The 18426-nt window shown below is 36.8% G+C and overlaps 2 protein-coding genes and 2 pseudogenes across 3 annotated transcripts; all 4 read left to right on the top strand.

The window, feature by feature from the left end:
- LOC18770639 (polygalacturonase) lies at positions 1675–4534 on the top strand. Of its 2 annotated transcripts, none has more exons than XM_020568753.1 (9): positions 1675–2084; positions 2378–2506; positions 2612–2779; positions 2879–2899; positions 3234–3441; positions 3541–3622; positions 3788–3896; positions 3986–4105; positions 4200–4534. In XM_020568753.1, the coding sequence occupies exons 1-9, from the start codon at positions 1734–1736 to the stop codon at positions 4422–4424; spliced, it is 1413 nt and encodes a 470-aa protein (XP_020424342.1). In that variant the 5' UTR covers positions 1675–1733; the 3' UTR covers positions 4425–4534. The 2 variants fall into 2 exon arrangements, with proteins under 2 accessions (XP_020424342.1, XP_007203487.2); XM_007203425.2 differs by having other exon boundaries at positions 1675–2033; positions 4200–4533.
- LOC18771783 lies at positions 5140–7790 on the top strand (annotated as a pseudogene).
- Positions 9854–10165, top strand: LOC18770691. The gene has a single exon (XM_007204721.1). It carries the CDS (start codon positions 9854–9856, stop codon positions 10163–10165), a length of 312 nt encoding a protein of 103 aa, XP_007204783.1.
- Positions 16007–18159, top strand: LOC18770254 (annotated as a pseudogene).

The raw sequence follows: 18426 nt of genomic DNA, 5'->3' as shown, positions 1-18426 counted from the left end.
CGGGAGATATCACTTTATTTCCTTTCTCATGTTTGTTTTGAATAGGAATGAAAAACAAAGTTTGTATAAATTTTAAATTATACCCATATTAAATCAAATAAAAAAGAAGAAGAATGTATTTAATGATATATTGTAATTCTAAATTGTTTATAGGGACAAAATGGTCATGAAAAATGTTTATTTAATATTGGCTCATTTTCCCAAACTTTCCCATAAAGAGGTAAAACAAAACTCAAGTTGGGAGGATGACTTTATTTTCCCCTCTACTTTCCCATGGGCCAGACAACAATTTTCCATGTCTGAACTTACTAAACATGAAAAACTAATTTATTTCCTATCCCCAAATCTTCTTTCTCATGAACCGAACGGAGAAGAAAAAAAGAAAAACTATATGGCGTAGTCCACACATGATATGAATGAATACTTCCGATGTTTTAGTATGATTGGAACACGCCATTTATTATATATGCTAGTCAAATTATTAATCATTACAAACAACTAGAGAGATGTTTGCACGCTATGGAATTCTTCGCATTGCATCATGGAGTTTCCTCCTAATTTCTCACTCCAAAAAAATAAAAATCATGACATTGTCATATTCCAAACAATATAAGGCTCTTTTGAGATTGCTTTTTTAGTTGGCACTTCTGATTATAAACACTTTTTACAAAAGCGGTTTTTATTATAAATATGTTGAATTTTCATAAGGAATTCAAGTGCTTCTTGGAAATGCACTTGTGTGTGCTTCTTGAATATGCACATAGCAGGTGCTTCTTCAAAAAGCGATTCTACGACCAAGAAGCACTTATGAACTGAATCAAAGTACTTCCATTTGTTACTGTTTTGCATCCTTCAATCCTAAAAATGAAAATGGTGACACAACCCATCGTCTCCACCCCTTTTCTCCAATACTACGAATTTCTCCCCATCTATTGTTCAATTTTTACCAACTTAGGTCACACTAAATTTCTCCTATTGACAATTTGATAACATAATATGTTAGATTGAATGTAAAAAGAACATTTCTATATGTAGCCGCGAAATAACAGACATAACTTTAAGTCCACACATTGGAGTATATAATCTCACTATATTGAAGGATTTTCACTGCAAGACATTAGCAAAGTAGGAAACCAGTTAGCGACTCATTTGTGGGCCATAAACAGACAAACATATAGTGTGTTTTCCGATTACCACTCAAGTGATATAATCTTATCAATAATGGTAGCTACATAGAATCAAACGATAAAACAGGAGGTTAGAGAACGCTACGTACTTAGTGTATACATAAAAAAAAAATTATTATTAGAACAACGTGTTCTTCCTCTAGAGTTACTAAGTTTGTTGCCAAACTATTCGATCATTGAGTAGGTGAATTCTTATTGAAATGTGTACTTAGATTGACAATCCAACAACACACTATGCGAAATAATTGGGAAAAGAACATAACATAATCATATACATTGTCTATACATACAGTCTTTTTAAATGATAATACTAATTGTGTGGATATAAATAGAAAAGAATGACATGTAATGACCAAGTGATTAAATCACATTTTAATGTGACGCATCAAGAAGTTGATGGGGCACCAACAAGTAATGAGGGCTTCTCAGTCTGTCTCTATAAATATCGAATCTCACCATCCCATTCTTCTCACCAATCCATAAATTTTAGCTCAAATATCCCATGAACATCCATTTTGCATGCTTCTTATATAATAGAAGAAAACGATGTCTCCTCAAGAAATTGATTTAATCCCATTCTTTTTCATCATCCTCTCTTTTGTTTCCTGCAGTTTACAAGACATCCCACTCAACAAGTATGTTGAGGAAGCATCTCAATTCGGTTCCCAAGCTTATCCTTCATACTTCGACATGATCGATGACGGCGGTAACTTCTCCAAAGACTTGATCAAGCAAAGTTCAGATGTCCTAAGTTTGAAGAGCTTCGACAAAGTGGATGGCACTTCAGCTTCGGTAAATGTCAATGATTTTGGAGCTGAGGGTGATGGAGAAACTGATGACACAGAGGTGATATTCTTCTTAAACCAAAGTGGTGGTTATTTTGTGGCTTCCACGAGGGTACTATATCTTGTATTTTGCTTTCTGATGTGTAGTATTATTATTTGTTCAAGAATGTCAAGTTTCAGATGTAAAAGTTGGCAAAATAAATACAACATATGAGTGGTTTACTACATTGATGCCTTCCATATAAAACCACACACATGCCGGATTATACATGTGGTTCAGTTATCGATAGTTTGATAATAGTGGGCCACTAGTCCGTCCCTCTGAAATCTTTACACTATTGTAGTGACAACTTATACTTTACAGTATATCTTGGTGTTGTATGCCTAATTATATAGTTCTTTCAGGCGTTTGCGAAGGCTTGGAAGGTAGCTTGTTCATCTAATGATGAAGCTGTTCTGGTGGTGCCTGAGAAGATCTATCACCTTAAACCAATTCGATTTTCAGGCCCTTGCAAATCTGAAGTTACGGTTCAGGTGAGCTATAGAAAGGAAGGCTATAGCTAGCTAACTATGCTTGAATTAATATATTCTAAACTATTCTTGTGTGAACAAAAATAAAGATTATGGGAAAATTTTCAGATTCTTGGAACCTTAAAAGCTTCTGATAATCGACCGGACTTCAGCCAAGATGGTAGACACTGGCTTGTCTTTGACACCGTCCGAAATTTATTGGTTGAAGGTGGTGGAGTCATCAATGGCAATGGGGAACAATGGTGGCAAAACTCATGCAAAATCAATAAATCTAAGGTATATTAGTATAATTTAAATGCTGTTTTCAGATACTTGTACTTGGTTTAATAAAATATATGCTGACTTAATGTGTTCCAATCCAATATTGATTTGCAGCCCTGCAAGGACGCACCAACGGTATGTATGTTCATTTCCTAGCCCCACACATATATTTACATACAAACTGTTATTTTAAAGAAATTATTGAGTTAACGGTCTAACCCAGTGGAAAAGGGTCTTGACTTGCAGACTAGAAGTCTCAGGTTCGAATCCCCATGACATCATAATTGTGTGTGTGTGTGTGTGTGTGTGTGAAATCTCTCTCCCCTCTAGTTTAGACTATGCTTGTACTAAAAAAAAAATTTAGATTTTTCAGGAAATTATTTTAAAGAAATTATTGAGATTATAGGATAACAAGGTCCTAAATGTTTTTATGGGTTACTTTGACTCATCATAAATATTTTGGCTGCAGGCACTCATCTTTCAGAAGTGCAAGAATTTGAGGGTGAATAACCTGAACATACAAGATGCGCAACAAATTCATGTGTCTTTCCAGAAGTGCATGAACGTTCAAGCTTCCAATCTCTCAATAATTGCACCAGAGAAAAGCCCCAATACTGATGGAATTCATGTCACAGATACGCAAAACATACTCATCACAAACTCTGTTATAGCCACAGGTGCACTTCACATAAAACCAAACAAAAATAAAATTTTCTAATTACTGCGCACCCTTCAATCATCCTAACATATAGATATTTACCATATTGTTAACTAAGGTGATGATTGTCTTTCAATTGTAAATGGATGCGAAAAGGTGCAAGCCACGAACATTACCTGTGGACCAGGTCATGGAATCAGGTATAATTTTGAACCCCTACTTTCTGAAAAAATTTTCGGGTTGAATTCAGATCGACAGTCTAGAAACGTAACATATGACAGCCTGACTGGCAAGAGAATATTTTCGTGATGTTATCTATGTACTTGAATAGTAATGCTTGTCCAAATTTTTCATGGTGACCTCAGTATTGGAAGCTTGGGATCTGGAAATTCAAAAGCTTATGTTTCAGAAATTACAGTCACTGGAGCTATACTTTCTGGAACCACAAATGGGGTTAGGATTAAGACATGGCAGGTACATAGAGTTTCAAATTAACTTAATTATAAGTACTGAATGAGTTTGAGTACGAAAAACCATGGAACAACCAACAATGTTATATTCAGGGAGGATCCGGAAGTGCAAGCAACATCACATTTGAGAACATTGAAATGCACAATGTTTCCAACCCGATAATTATCGACCAAAACTACTGCGACAACAGAAAGAAACCTTGCAAAGAACAGGTAATTAATCAAACTACCAGAAGATTAATTACACCAACTTGATCACTTGATTAGGCTCTTGATTAATAATTATCTATTGATTCAATGATCACAGAGATCAGCAGTTCAAGTGGAAAATGTGGTGTACAAGAACATTAGCGGAACAAGTGCTTCGGATGTTGCGATAAAATTCGATTGCAGCAAGAGCTTCCCTTGTAAGGGGATTGTGTTGCAAGGTATTAATCTCCAGCGCGAAGGAGGGAAAGCAGCTAAAGCATCATGCAACCATGTCAATGTGAATAGCATAGGAGATGTTTCTCCACTTTGCCATTATAGTTAGAACAAGGGCAATATATACAAGATTTGCCAATATATATGCCAATATAAATATAATATGATATGACATCTTCTATTCAAAATTGTTGTGCCCGCGCCTACCCTTAATATGGTCGTATTTATTTATTGTCAAGCAAAAGAAAAAGTCATTCCTAATTATTTAACCACCCACACTTACGTAGTCTATTTCATTTTATTTTATTTTTTATATAATACAAGTAATAGTTTAAATTATAAGGGGAATATGAGTTTTTTCACACACACTATCAAGGTGTCATGAGAAATTCAAACTTGAGATCATTGATTTGCAAGTCAAGACCCTTTTTCCACTCGGTTAGACCTCGTTGGCGAGTAGTATTTATTACCAAAAAAAAAAAAAAATTCGGCATAATTATTGTACACATCCACTGTTAAGTAGTCTGTCTTTATTGATGAAGACACAAAATGAGTGTTGTCAATTTCACTCCCCTCATTATTTCCCCATTCAATGCTTATAATTAATCTTAATTGCACATTTATCTCGTATGAAATTACTTAAAAGAACAACTTAAGCTTTAAAAATAATAAATAAAATACTGAATGAAATATCAGCTGTGTACAAAATTGTTCCCACCGTTGACTACTGTATGTGATCGGCAAGCAAAAGTATGGTTTGTATTTGAAGGCACATTTGCAGTCAATTGATTCATACCCTCTGTATTCACCTCATCGAAAAAACCATGGCTGATGTTGCCTTTGAGTTGGCAAGCAAACTCATTGAAAAGCTAAGCTCCATTGCCTACGATGAGATTTGCTTGGTATGGGGCGTCAAAGCAGACCTGCAGAAGCTGGGGCGCACCATGTCAGCCATCAAAGCTGTGCTCTTGGACGCTGAAGAGAAGCAAGCACATAACAAGGAGCTACGCAGTTGGCTACGACAACTTAAAGATGTGTTTCTTGATGCCGAGGATTTGTTGGATGAGTTTGAGTGCCAAGCTCTGCGAAAGCAAACATATCATGGAACCACTAGAAAGGTACGCCGTTTCTTTTCGCCTTCTAATCCAATCGCGTTCCGTTTGAAAGCAGGTCATGAGATCAAGGAGATTAGGGAGAGGTTAGATGAGCTTAAAGCTAATAAGGCTATATTTGATCTTCTCTCTATTGACCATCATGGAAGAAATCATGATGATCATCGTAGTAGTGTAAAGAACATGATGATGAGAGAGAACATGACCCACTCCTTTGTTCATCCTTCGGAGCTTATTGGTAGAGACTCTGAGAAAAAAAAAATGTTGATCTTCTGTTGCAACAAGGTGATAACCAAAGTGGCAACAATAAGAATGTTTCTGTCATTCCAATAGTGGGAATTGGAGGTTTGGGGAAGACCACACTGGCCAAATTGCTGTACAATGATGAAAGGGTTGTTAGGAACTTTGAATTGAGGATGTGGGTGTATGTTTCAGTAGACTTTGATATTATTAGACTAACAAAAGAGATTCTTTGTTCTGCATTAGATACAGAGATCAGTGATAAGTTGTCTATAGATCAATTGCACGGAAAGCTACGCAAAGCTTTGAAGGATAAGAAATTTTTGCTTGTCTTGGATGATGTGTGGATTGACGATCGTGTAAAATGGAGTGAGTTCAGAGATGTATTGATAGATGGAGCCAAATTAGGAAGTAAAATTTTAGTGACGACGCGTAATATCTCAGTTGCTTCAGTCATGGGCACAGTTCGAACATACATTAATTTAAAAGGTCTCTCTTATGAGCATTGCGCTGGTCTTTATTTGTAAAATGTGCATTTGTAGAAGACGATGAGAAGAAACATCCAAATCTCTTTGAAGGAAAAGATATTGGGAGAAAGTGTGGAGAGGTTCCGTTGGCGGTGAGAACCCTAGGGAGTTGTTAAAATTAATGCACACTTGTGTCTTGAATAATATAGAATAATCTAGAAAAATTGAGAGAAGTTGACAAGTTAAAGTCATCACTAGAAACATCCTTCTAATTATATAATGTATTATAACTAGAGAAATCTAGAATTAGAAGACAACTTGTGGCTGAAAATGACTTTGAAAAAGTCGGTTACTGTGCAACGTCCAGAGCAAAGTTGCCGACTTAGTTTCTCCATAAATAAGCCTATAGCCTCTCAAAGTAATCAAGCTAAAAAACTACAGCTGTCCAACTCTAGCCATCAGCCAACTCAAGTATTAAAACCTTGTACCTTTCCTATTTCAATCAATAAAATAAAACTACTTTGTTACACTTTCAAAAGTTTTCCTTTCCAAGTTAAGCTTTTGTCCTAAACACTACCAACCATTCTCTAAACCTCTTCTCCCTTAAACTAACAAGAGTCAATTGTACTTGAAGACTGATGACCCAAATGGAAATTGATAAGAGATTCTGAGATATGGGAATTAGAACGAGAAGGTGCTGGTCACATTTTACCTGCTTTAAGATTGAGTTATACTCAACTGCCTTCTCATTTGAAAAATTGTCTTGCTTACTGTTTACTTCTTCCAAAGGGTATGTTTGGATATTATAGCTTGGACTTGATCTATTGTTGGATGGCACATGGAATCCAATTCAACCAAGGGATCATGAAAATCTAGAGCTAGAAGATGTTGGCAATCTATATTTCAAAGAGTTATGGGAGAGATCTTTCTTTCAGCATGTTGAACTTGTGGACTATCACTATAATCTCAGCTATAGATTTCCAATGCATGATCTTATCCACGACCTTGTACAATCACTTGCAGAAGGTGAGCTCTCTATAGTAAACTCTAGCACCGAAAACATCTCTGAAAATGTTAGTCATTTGCCAGTTCTGGAACTTTGCCAAAATGGTTCAACAATGCTGAGAAAGCTGAACAAAGTGCGAACCTTAACGGCTCGGGGTATAATTATTGATGAATCCTTCCTTCACACATGCCTTTCAAGATTCCAATATCTGCGTATGCTTGGCTTGTTTGATCTATCATTAAAAGGGTTGCCAAGTTCCATTGGTACCCTAAAGCATTTGAGATATCTGGACTTAGCTGGTAATGATGAAATCAAGAAACTCCCCAACACAATTTGCAAGTTACAGAGCTTGCAAAGCCTAGGCCTTCTTGGATGTGAGAATCTTGAAAACTTGCCTAGAGATACAAGCAACTTGACTTGCCTCAGACTCCTTTTCTTAACCACAAAGCAAACAAGTTTTTCGGAGAATGGAGTCCGATGCTTGAAATCACTTCGGTTTCTTTGTATTTGGAATTGTGGAAATCTAATGTCTTTGCCAAGTGATATGAGTTATCTTGCTGCATTGCGTACCCTTGTAATATATAAATGTAAAAGGCTTGAATTGGTGAATGGAAACTATCAAGTAATTGCACTGAGGCTCAAAAAATTGGTTATAGATGGCGTACCAAAGATGTTGGCATTGCCCAAATGGTTGCAAGGAGCTGCTAAAACCCTACAAGACTGCTATATTATACACTGTGACAATTTGGAGGCATTATCAGGGTGGTTGACAAGTTTCACATCGCTTAGAAAGCTGGTCTTTGAATCGTGCTGAAATTGTCGTATTTGCCAGAGGAGGTGCATCCTCTAGAACTTACGATTGAAAATTGTCCTCAATTGGAGAGATGCTAACGTACCATTGGGGAAGATCCACCGAAGAATTCTATTTGTAGAAATCTTGTATGTGTTCTTGGCAATATTTTCCATTTCTCTTACATTGAAGGGAAAAATAACTTGCAGATGTTTTCCTTTCCATTGCGGAATAATCTTTTATTTGTTTCTTTCTTTGACTCAGTGATTGATTGTATCATTGTTCAATTCTTCTTAATTAAGAGGGCAACATAGCAGATGCGAATTAATCCAGTTAGTTAGTTAGAGCAGTGGGACGACATTGATCGAATTTGAACAATGTATGAACTATTCAAGTTGACATAATATATGGACCATTCGTGATTTTTTTTTTAAAAAAACCTATAAAATATTATAGGACGACGAACTAATGAATAGGGGTTTATTAATTTAAAACTGAGACATGCTTCAATCTCAATTGTTTTTCGGTTGAACACTTAATCAAAATTTCAAAACTACATAAAATAAAAAAAATAAAAAAAAAAGAAAAGAAAAAGAAAAAAAAGGCAGCCAGAAAATAGAGAGTGGAAATATATATATGCATATGAGAAAAAAGGGATGAGTGCTTCTGGTGATGTGTGTGACAGCATATGGTGCCAAGTACAGTACAGCCACTGTTTAACTTCTTTCCAGAATATACTATTTTCTGCAAAAGAATCAATATGATGGCATGGCAGTTTGTAGTACTCATTCACCGTATAAGCTTGCTGTTTGCTTGAGTGTTTTGCAAACAGCATGGCATGTTAGGGCACTGGCAAGACTTACTTTATGAAACGCTGGGAACAAAAAGTTCCCAGATTTTGAATGAAATGGATTTCACGCTGGCAAATTGACACAAGGGCAAGATGTCAGTGGCCTGTGTCACCAGATATATCATGTCGTCTTGTAACGGTTACTCTCATTCACAGTTTAAAAAATATAGAGAAAATATGCATCCTCACGTGACGAGAGAAATATTGAGAAATAAAAGTTTACTCTCTAAACTCACCATGTGATTCATTTTATATATGCTTATCAACTTTTATAAGATGCTGACACATTTGAAGCCAACTAGTCATTCTATTTCTATGTTCTTGGAGAGAGAATGCTATGCATATTTAAGAGAGGAGAAATATGCTTTGGCAGAAAGAAAGGGAAAAAAAATTACAGCAATTATTCTTGGTGGTTGGGGTCACATATGGGACATTAACATGTGATACCACTAAGGACAAATTGGGAAGAGAAATAAAAGTTATCTCCACTTGAGGAGGTCACAGAGAAAATCAAGACACCACTGACATGTTGTAAATATCCTCAAATGTTTATATAAAATAATGATGTTTCAAACTTCAAGACCGTTTGGTCCTCATCCATGTTCTGCAGCTCAAAACTACACCAACCAGAAAAGAAATCAAAAGCAAAAAAGTATACAAAAGATAGAGAAGTGAAATAATCACAGAAAGAAGATCCAAAGTACCAAAAGTAAGAGTGACACAACAATTCAATTTCAGAAAACCATTAATTAAGTTCTCTCTCTCTCTCCCATTATTTTTACTCCTTAGCATCACTTAGTTTTTTCTTTCTCATCTTGGTCTCTTTACCATATCATTCCTTCTTTTGTGTTAGTATCATTTTCTCAGTCTAGCTTTCATCACCTCTTTCGTGGTATTTTTTGCTTGAAAATAAACTAATGTTCTAACGAACTACAATCCTGCCCTTTTTCTTTCTCAAGTAATTTCATCCTCCTCATAGTTTTCATTGAATCTTTATTCTACATATAACATCCCAAAGGACCAAGTTAGAAGAGAGACCATATATCTTCACCAGGTAGCACATATATATGTTCATGGGGACTCTTCCACAGTCACAAGTTGGGGCGCCGCCGGTGGTAGTGGTGGACTCAAAGACTAGTTCACGGTACACGCATCGATCCATTGAGACACTGGTGGTGGTTTTGGCAGTGATCACACTAGTAGGTGTCATTGCAGGGATTGTAGCTCGGCTATGTGGTGGAAGGCATCTTGGTGGCAGTGGTGAGCATGACATAGAAGGATGGGTTGAGAGCAAGTGTAGGAGTTGCATTGATGGTGGAGTTCCACCAGAACCCTCCCCTCCACAACAGGCCAAGCCTGCAGCAACAGAAGAAGCAAAGAAGTGAAAAATGGACATCATAAATTATATATGTAATTATCTGAGCCAGCAGTTGAGGTATTAATTGTCTATCTGATTTATAATTAGTCGTTAATCATAGAACATAGGTGGGCTTATTACCATCAATTTCCACATGTGCTTACGGGAGGATGACATAATTTTACTAGTGTAAGAAATTGTTGGGTTATTATTATTATTACTGTCTGTAGGACAAGAATAGGGGGTTTTCAATTGAACTGGTTTTTTTTAATCTTTCTGTTGTGTTATGGCCTGTAAATTTCTAGTTCCACACCATTGTTTCAGTTGTTTTTTCTTTTATACAAGCGATATTGGGGGAAGGGGTTTTTTCAGACACATGTGGATTCGAACATGAAACCACTAATTTGCAAATCAAGGTCTTTTCTACTAGGCTAGACCCTGATAGCTTCATTGTTAATTTTGATTCATTTATGGTCTAATTGCAATTGAGCTTTTCTTTCTCAATAGGCCTACTTACTAAGATCATCATTGCATTCAGCACTATACTTGATATCATGTTGGCTGCCTTAGTCGTAGGCATGGATCTTTTTACTACCTTTACAGTAACAAAATGCTGCAGAACGGAATTAAAACGGTCGAAACATAAAGAACTGTAGAAATTAAAGGAAAAAGAAACCCACTGTTTAACGTGGTTCAGCTTAATTTGTCTGCATCCACCGTAGAAGAAGAAAGAAACTCTTATTCATCATAAACAGAGAATTAAGAGCACTCATACAAAAGCCAACTGAAAACAATTAATGCACGCATCAGGTACCAAGTTACACTCATGAAGAGCCCAAGGCAACTAACTCCACTCAGCCAACATAATAATAAATTAAGGAAATAACTCTACAACTCTTCAAATATTTTACACAAGCAAAAGGTATGTAGTGTATGATTATAATTTCACACTATCTGACCGTTGCTTTTCAAAAGCTAATCTTCATCATGCTTTTGCTGCATTCTCTCACTCGTCTTTCAAAGGCTGACCAAAATAGGCCAATGCTACTCAAAGCGCCGCGCCGCCCACCACCCCCCCGGCAAAAAAAACAGATCACCATCTGTGGATTCTTGCTTTCGTAATCCCCCCGATCTGTTTGATTCAACAAGCATTACCCTTGATTGTTTATAGTGATGTGTGTGGCTATGCATAAATGAGTCAAAGAAAAGAAATTCTTTAATTATTTATCAAAATTTTGATTCTCCTCTACAAGGGATATGCGAAAATAATAGTAACTGAAAAAACATGTATGCCAAACGAAGTGATGGAAATGGGAGAGAGGTTGTGTCGAAAACTTCTCTTCAATATTTTGATGGTGATCTACTTTGAGTAATTAATCGCAGCTAGAAAAGGACTCCATAGATAAATTTACTCCTCTGTCTTAAACTTTGCTGGGATCACCGTCTTACATGTTTTTTTTTCTCTTTTAAAAAAACAATAACGGACTTATGAATTACCTATATAAGTGAACATTTTTATGCTTTAATGTGTATGGAGGTTACGAGGTCTTGAATGCTTATAAAAGGTCACTCCTTCACTTTTGACACACAACTATAATCTGATTCTCTACACATCTCTTCTACTACTTTCATATATTCTTTATTTTCTATTATTATTTTTAGGCAACTGTTCGGTGGAAATATACACCACTATTAAAACAAATCTATTTCAAAAGAACCAGAGATGAGCCTTTAATGAATTTTTTAATTCCAAAATATCATCATTAATTTTTAAAAATGACACCACCTCCACCTCCACATTCTTCTCCTCCTCTGCCACCACCTCCACCTCCACATCCTTCTCCTCCTCTGCCACCACCACCACGCTGACTAGTCATCACCATCATGATGAATAGGGGGATGGTGAACAATTACTTGGATGTTCACAAATTAGGGAAGGAATACCATCATAAAACTCCGTCGACAACATTCATATTTGAAGTACGAATAAAGATATTGTTGATATTTAGTTGTTTTTGGTCTTTACTTTACAGCTAATTATTTACAAGCACAACAAAGCAATTTTTTTTTTTAAAATGACAGCAATCCAAAAGTGGAGGAGACTGAAGTTCTGTTTGGAACTATACATGGAATGCTATTGTCTTCTGTTTGTGGATTTCTTACAATGTTACTGTCTCAAGATTTTTTCAGGCATTGTATAACCCATTTCCACAAGCGTCCAAAACTATGCAATAAGAACATCACAAATAAAGGCATGTCACCATCACAAGGAAACATTAAAATTGTGCTTAAATTAATTTTTATTATTTACTTATTTACAATGTGACATTCTAATTTTCGTCTAAACTAGAATAATTCTGTGGTACATCGGTTGTACCGGTACAATGATGTACCGGTACAACCACTCATATGCCAGTCACGTGCTTTTTTTTTTTTAAAGAACATGAGAAACCTGTTGCTAAGGTCAACAAGTTAAATCATTTCACGCGCGATACAGCCACTCAGTCGACGTCATCTTCTTCCTCAAACTCGTCTGCTTCAACTTCAAACTAATTTCTTTTTGTTCTTCAAAGTCCTTTTCTTTAACTCATCTTTTGTTTCAAACTCATTTCTTCGTGTTCTTCAAAGTCCTCTTCTTCAACTCATCTTTTTGTAGAAAGTTTCTTACTCCTCTCTACAACCTCTCTCTCTTCTTTGTGTTTTACTCTCACTTTAAAGCCTAACCCAACGTGAAGAACCCGAATATATTTCAAAATCTGAAAATTGGAACTGCTTCACTTTCACTCTTGCACGCTCTCTTTGTCTATGGCACGCTCTCTTTGTCTATGGTTGAATTGACCTTGTCGTTTCGCTCTCTCCCGCCCTCTTGGTCACTCAATTCACCTATCTCCTCCTTCACTCGCATTTCTCTCCCTCTCTTTCTCTCTCTCTCTCTCTCTCTCTCTCTCTCTCTCTCTCTTTCTCTTTCTCTCTCTCTCTCTCTCTCTCTCTCTCTCTCTCTCTCTCTCTCTCTCTCAACTGCCAATCTCACGTGCAACACCGTGTCCGTCGGCTCTCAAATTCCACGTCAAAGGTAAGAACTTCCATCCTCTTCATTCATTTATGTTTCTAATTGTGCATATGAGGATTTACATAAGGAAAAATGGTAAGGGGATTGAGTTTCTAACAAATTGATTTGTATGAGGGTTTAGGGTTCCTCTTTCATATTGTAATTCTTTTGTCTGGGTAGATGGAATGGATACAAATGGGTAGGATGCTAAACCCGCAATTTGAGGGTCTTGCCACAGCCCTTGGCGAGAAATTTATAAACACTAAACTTATAAAAGAATTCAGGATCAATTACTCCTTTCGCTTTCAAGTAAGAGAGTGCGGCTTCTGTGTCATCGTCGAGCAAGATTTCCCTGAGTGATGCATCCAACTTATTGTACAAATCCTTGATTTGAAAACCAACATTTTAATACCCACCACATTGGTCAACCATATACTCATATGTATGACATATTCTAACCAATGCTCTTCGCATTCCCACTACTTGTGCTAAATCAAAATTTTGAATAACACGGTTACATTAGAGATATGGCGATTGAAGTGGAGTAACTAGTCCATGATTGTGATGTGGTTCAAAATTCGTAATGACGTAAGTATCACATTTCCTCTCATAACCCACCAAAAAATGAGCCAGACAATTCTGTTTTCTAATTGGCTTCAGTTGCTAAATCCTACCCGGTATATCATTAAACTTCTCATTTCTCAAACCTTCTTAAGAACAACACCACCATCTCCTACTTACTTTCCCTTTCGTATTACAAATCAATTTGTCATTTCTCATGCTAAATCCAATGCCTTTTGCATAACTCATATAAAATTATTCTGCTTATTCTATCGTTTTAAACTCTTTCCCTATAGTATCTTTTGTCCTCGGTACATTAATGTCAACACCATTATAATCACTACTTTGACTAACCGGATGTTTGGTCGACATATGCCCACTCTCGGTTACCGATGCCCTATGACTCGACCTTTCACAACCACCCAGATACCCTGAATACAACCACCCTTTGATGTCTCTAAGCCCCTGTCCGTCTTAGCAGACCTCTCCATGCCTGAGAAACATAAATTCAAAATAAAATTACATTATAATCTATGTGCTAACATACGTTCTCTTCAATACAGACAAATGAATAATCTCAACATGCAATTGTACATAGTCATGTCAATAATTGCCCTACAGATAATTGTTTCACCCAAAAAAGAAAAAAAATGCAATTGCATGAACTCATTAATATACATTCAACTCCAAAACCAGAAAAAAAGGGTTGTTTAAGCTCTTACTTAATGTTTCCAAACTTTTAACGCCTCCCCCTTACACTTTCTTTCTCCACCAACTCAAATGTTGTCATTCAAACCCAAAGATCTTGAAAATCTTTACAACCACGCTGCTACTACAAATCCAATCCCGCTGATGTCGTCAACGGTCAAACTCTTCGGGCATTCGTTCTCTCTTGTTTCTTGAGTTCGGGAGTGAGTCTTGTATATCAATTTAATGTAGTACCCCTGGAATATGCTTCAAAGCTCATATAAACATCGGAAAATGGGCGATCACATATCAGGCCGATGCCACCCTTCAATGTGCGACATTGAATTTCTGTATCAGACAATTCGAACAAATCAAACTAAATACCTCTTAAATTTGGTGACCATTACATCATGGAGGCTAGACCCACCATCAATTCGATAACCATTACCTTTCTGTAAATGAGTTCTAGGCAACCAGAGAGAAGAGTTGAGGACCTCAGTTAGGCAAAGCACAAACAAGAGTTGGAGGCACTTAGGATGGATTTAGGCAAGCAGATAGAACAGTTTGAGGCACTTAGGATTCGATTTGGGCAAGAAGAGAAAAGAGTTGGAGGTGCCTACGATTGGATTTAGGGAAGCATAGACAAGAGTTGGAGTGAGTGTCGTCTTCGACCTCTAGAGCGTGCGTTTGGGTTCTGTTTCCCTTTCTCAGAGTCACATGTGACTCACGTGTTCAATAACAAAGGGCTGAATAGGTTATTCAGTCATTCAATCTCAGCCATCCATTTTTAAAATGCAAAGCCCTTGGATAAGTGATTGTACGTGTACAATCGATGTACCACCAAATTTTTGTCTAAACTAATTTAACATAGAAGGAAGGGGGTTGCACTTTGTGCAATGAACGGACATACTATCTTGATCAACTAGGCTAACTCACATATAAAGTTGGTCTTTAAACTTGATGGACAAATGCCCAATTTAGAGCCGTCGATTGTAAATGCCCTACTATCTCAAATCTATCAACCCCTCTGGCTTATACTCAATATGAAACAACTCGATTGCAGGGGTAGGTAACTGCTTTTAATCATTTGAGCTTCGATTCCCTTATCCTATTATATACTTTTTGATAAATATTAATGTAAAAATAGATTTTCACCTCAACAAATACTCCAGTCCACATATTAGCCCTGTTAAATATAAATCCTATTTTTAGTAAGCCCATGGGCTCGAATATCTTAGGCTCACTCCTCGAAGTTTCCTTTTTTGTTTTTGTTTCTAAACAAAACTCAGGGGCGATTTCAAACGACCCTGTCTCTTGGGGAGAAAACTTTGGCGTGGACTTTGGATTCGGCGAATTCCGTGTCCTTCTGTATTCGCAGAAGGCAAGATTGAAAAAGCCTCGGACAATCCAATCCTGGAACAAATCCTGGGACTACAAAATCTTGTCGAATCTTATACTGGATTGTTTGGTTGCGGAAATAGAAATTCCATCTTGTTATTGTCCTATTGCTGCATGCTGTGTGTTAATTTCTTGGTTCGTTGATTGGCGAAGAGCTTGTGTATACGAATTTTAATGGAAACTCCGGAGTTTCCAGATCTGGGTCGGCATTGCTACTGTTGGAAACAAGAGCTTTTCTGATAGCAAGTATTTAGAAGAAAAACAGATGATTTGATAATAGCAGTGACGGCTGTTTTAATAGCCTTACAAAAAGTAACCTAAGAATGAAAGAACAACCCACGTTTAACAAAACTAGTACGTGGTAACAGACTAAGTCAAAACAAACAGATACTCCCTAAACAATAGGGATTTATTAACGAAGCAGTAACACACTAACAATAAACTAACAATAAATCTAACTGCAACCTAACAGCTACATCACCGATTGCCAGTAGATCGATTTCTTGCCCTTCACTTGCAATAGCTGCCATCAGGTCCTCTCTCTCTTTCTCTTTCTCTGTGAATTATATACCTCCATGCTTATGTGAACATCAAATGTTAAGAAATATATGTGTTTTGAAATTTTCATTTTGGTTATTGGGATTGAGAATATGTTATGTTTGGTTAGCTTGGAGAATTTGCATTGGATTGGGATAAGAATTATTATTTCTTGGAAAAGAAACAGAGGAAGATCCCGAAATGAATTTATCTGATCAAAATTCGAAATTTTGTCCATTTGGAACTGTGCATAACAACCTTCTCTGCGAATTTCCAAGAAGTTTCCGGGAAATTTCTGGTCTTGCGGTGTGCTCGAGTTACTATTATTAACTTTATCTGGTGATATTGCATTGCCATGTAAGCTCAAAGTTTTTATATTATTTGACTGTTTATTAGTATTTCACGAATTGCATTGAATGTTTTGGAGAAAATAACTGGGGAAACATTTTCAAACTAGAAATATTTTTGCTCACCATTCTCACTACTTGATATGTGTCCATCGACGTAACCTTAATTAACTCTTTGGTTTGTATTTATGGAACTTTGGTTATGTCCATGAACACGTGTCAAGTGGTGAGAATGGTGGTAAGGGTAAACCTTGGGTTAAAGTGGTGAGCAAAAATGCTCTATTTTCAAAATTGACAAACTAATGGTAAAAGGGAAGTGAATTGTATTGCCTAGTTGCGGAATGTTCTCACAACCTTTTAGATCATTAGTTTTTCTTTTTAATTACTTTTATATAAAGTAATGTGATTCCCCCACGTATATCTTGTGAATTTCACCAAATTTTTATATGCCCTAGATGTATGCTAACCAAACAGAGTTGGGGGTTGGGATGCATTCCATTTGATTATGTAGTTCTTATTTATGTAGGTTGATACAACGGTGTAGTCTTCAATCTTTCTGCGATCATCCATATTCCTAAATTGTAGATTTTATTCTCTTACATTGTTTCTACTCATTCTATTTTTTTTTTTTTTTTTTTTTTTTGACATAAGCCTAACGTTTTGTAGGTATTTTGTTTGGAGCATCGAAGCTATATTAAGCATAATTGTCCAAAAGCTAACAAACAAAATGTCACTGTTGTCGTCTGTCCCCTCTGTGCCAAAGGAGTTCATCTAATTCCAGATGAAGATGCAAACATTACTTGGGAGAGACATGTTAACACTGAATGCGACCCTTCTAATTATGAGAAAGCCACAAAGAAGAAAAAGTGTCCTGTCCCTGGCTGCAAGGAGCTCTTAACATTCTCCAACATAATCAAGTGCAGGGACTGCACTGTCAACCACTGTTTGAAGCATCAATTTGGACCTGATCACAAGTGTCCGGGACCCAAAAAACCAACAACAAGCTTTCCTTTTTCGGGCCTTTTAAGTGGGAGTAGGAAAGAAGTGTCGAAGCCCAACCATGCTCCTGCCGCATCTTCCTCGAACTGGAGTAATAGCAGCTTCATCTTTTCGAGCCTCAGCTGAAGCGAGTGTGGCAAAATTGAGTAGCGAACTTAGCCAGAAGTGGCAAATTGCAAAGGATGGAGCAGGGCAGAGTAGCAGCAGTGGGAGTAGAAACGGGCAACTGGAGGAGTGTCCGCAGTGTGGTGCTAAGTTTTCCTTCGTCACCACTCTTGTAGACCACGTAGAAAAAGTCCATGAGAAGGGTGGCGACAGAGCTGAGGTGAAGAAAGCGACAATCGATGCCTGCCCTAAATGTAGTAAAGGGTTTCGTGATCCAGCAGCTCTCGTAGAGCACGTTGAGAGAGATCATGGTGGTATATCAAGGACATAGGTATCATTTTTGGAGAAAGTGTATGTATTATCTATTAGGTATAAATTCATTTTCATCACACTGACAAATGCATGTATATTTTTGAGCATTCAGTCAAATTATTTGTGTTTTAAAATACAAAGTTATTCTTTTGTGAATACTTTAAATATCACTTGTTGAAAGCCAAATGAGATTTGTGTTGTCCCTTTCTTTAGGCTTTAGGGCTTGCAAATAGAATTTAAAGGAAGCTTGGAATTGTAGGTAATGAAATTAGAATTGTGGGGTAATGTTTTATT

Source organism: Prunus persica, chromosome G7 (genome assembly GCF_000346465.2).
Source record: "Prunus persica cultivar Lovell chromosome G7, Prunus_persica_NCBIv2, whole genome shotgun sequence".
Lineage (NCBI taxonomy): Eukaryota > Viridiplantae > Streptophyta > Magnoliopsida > Rosales > Rosaceae > Prunus > Prunus persica.
The sequence above is the reverse complement of the archived record's forward strand: the minus strand, read 5'-3'. Positions and strand labels throughout refer to the sequence as shown.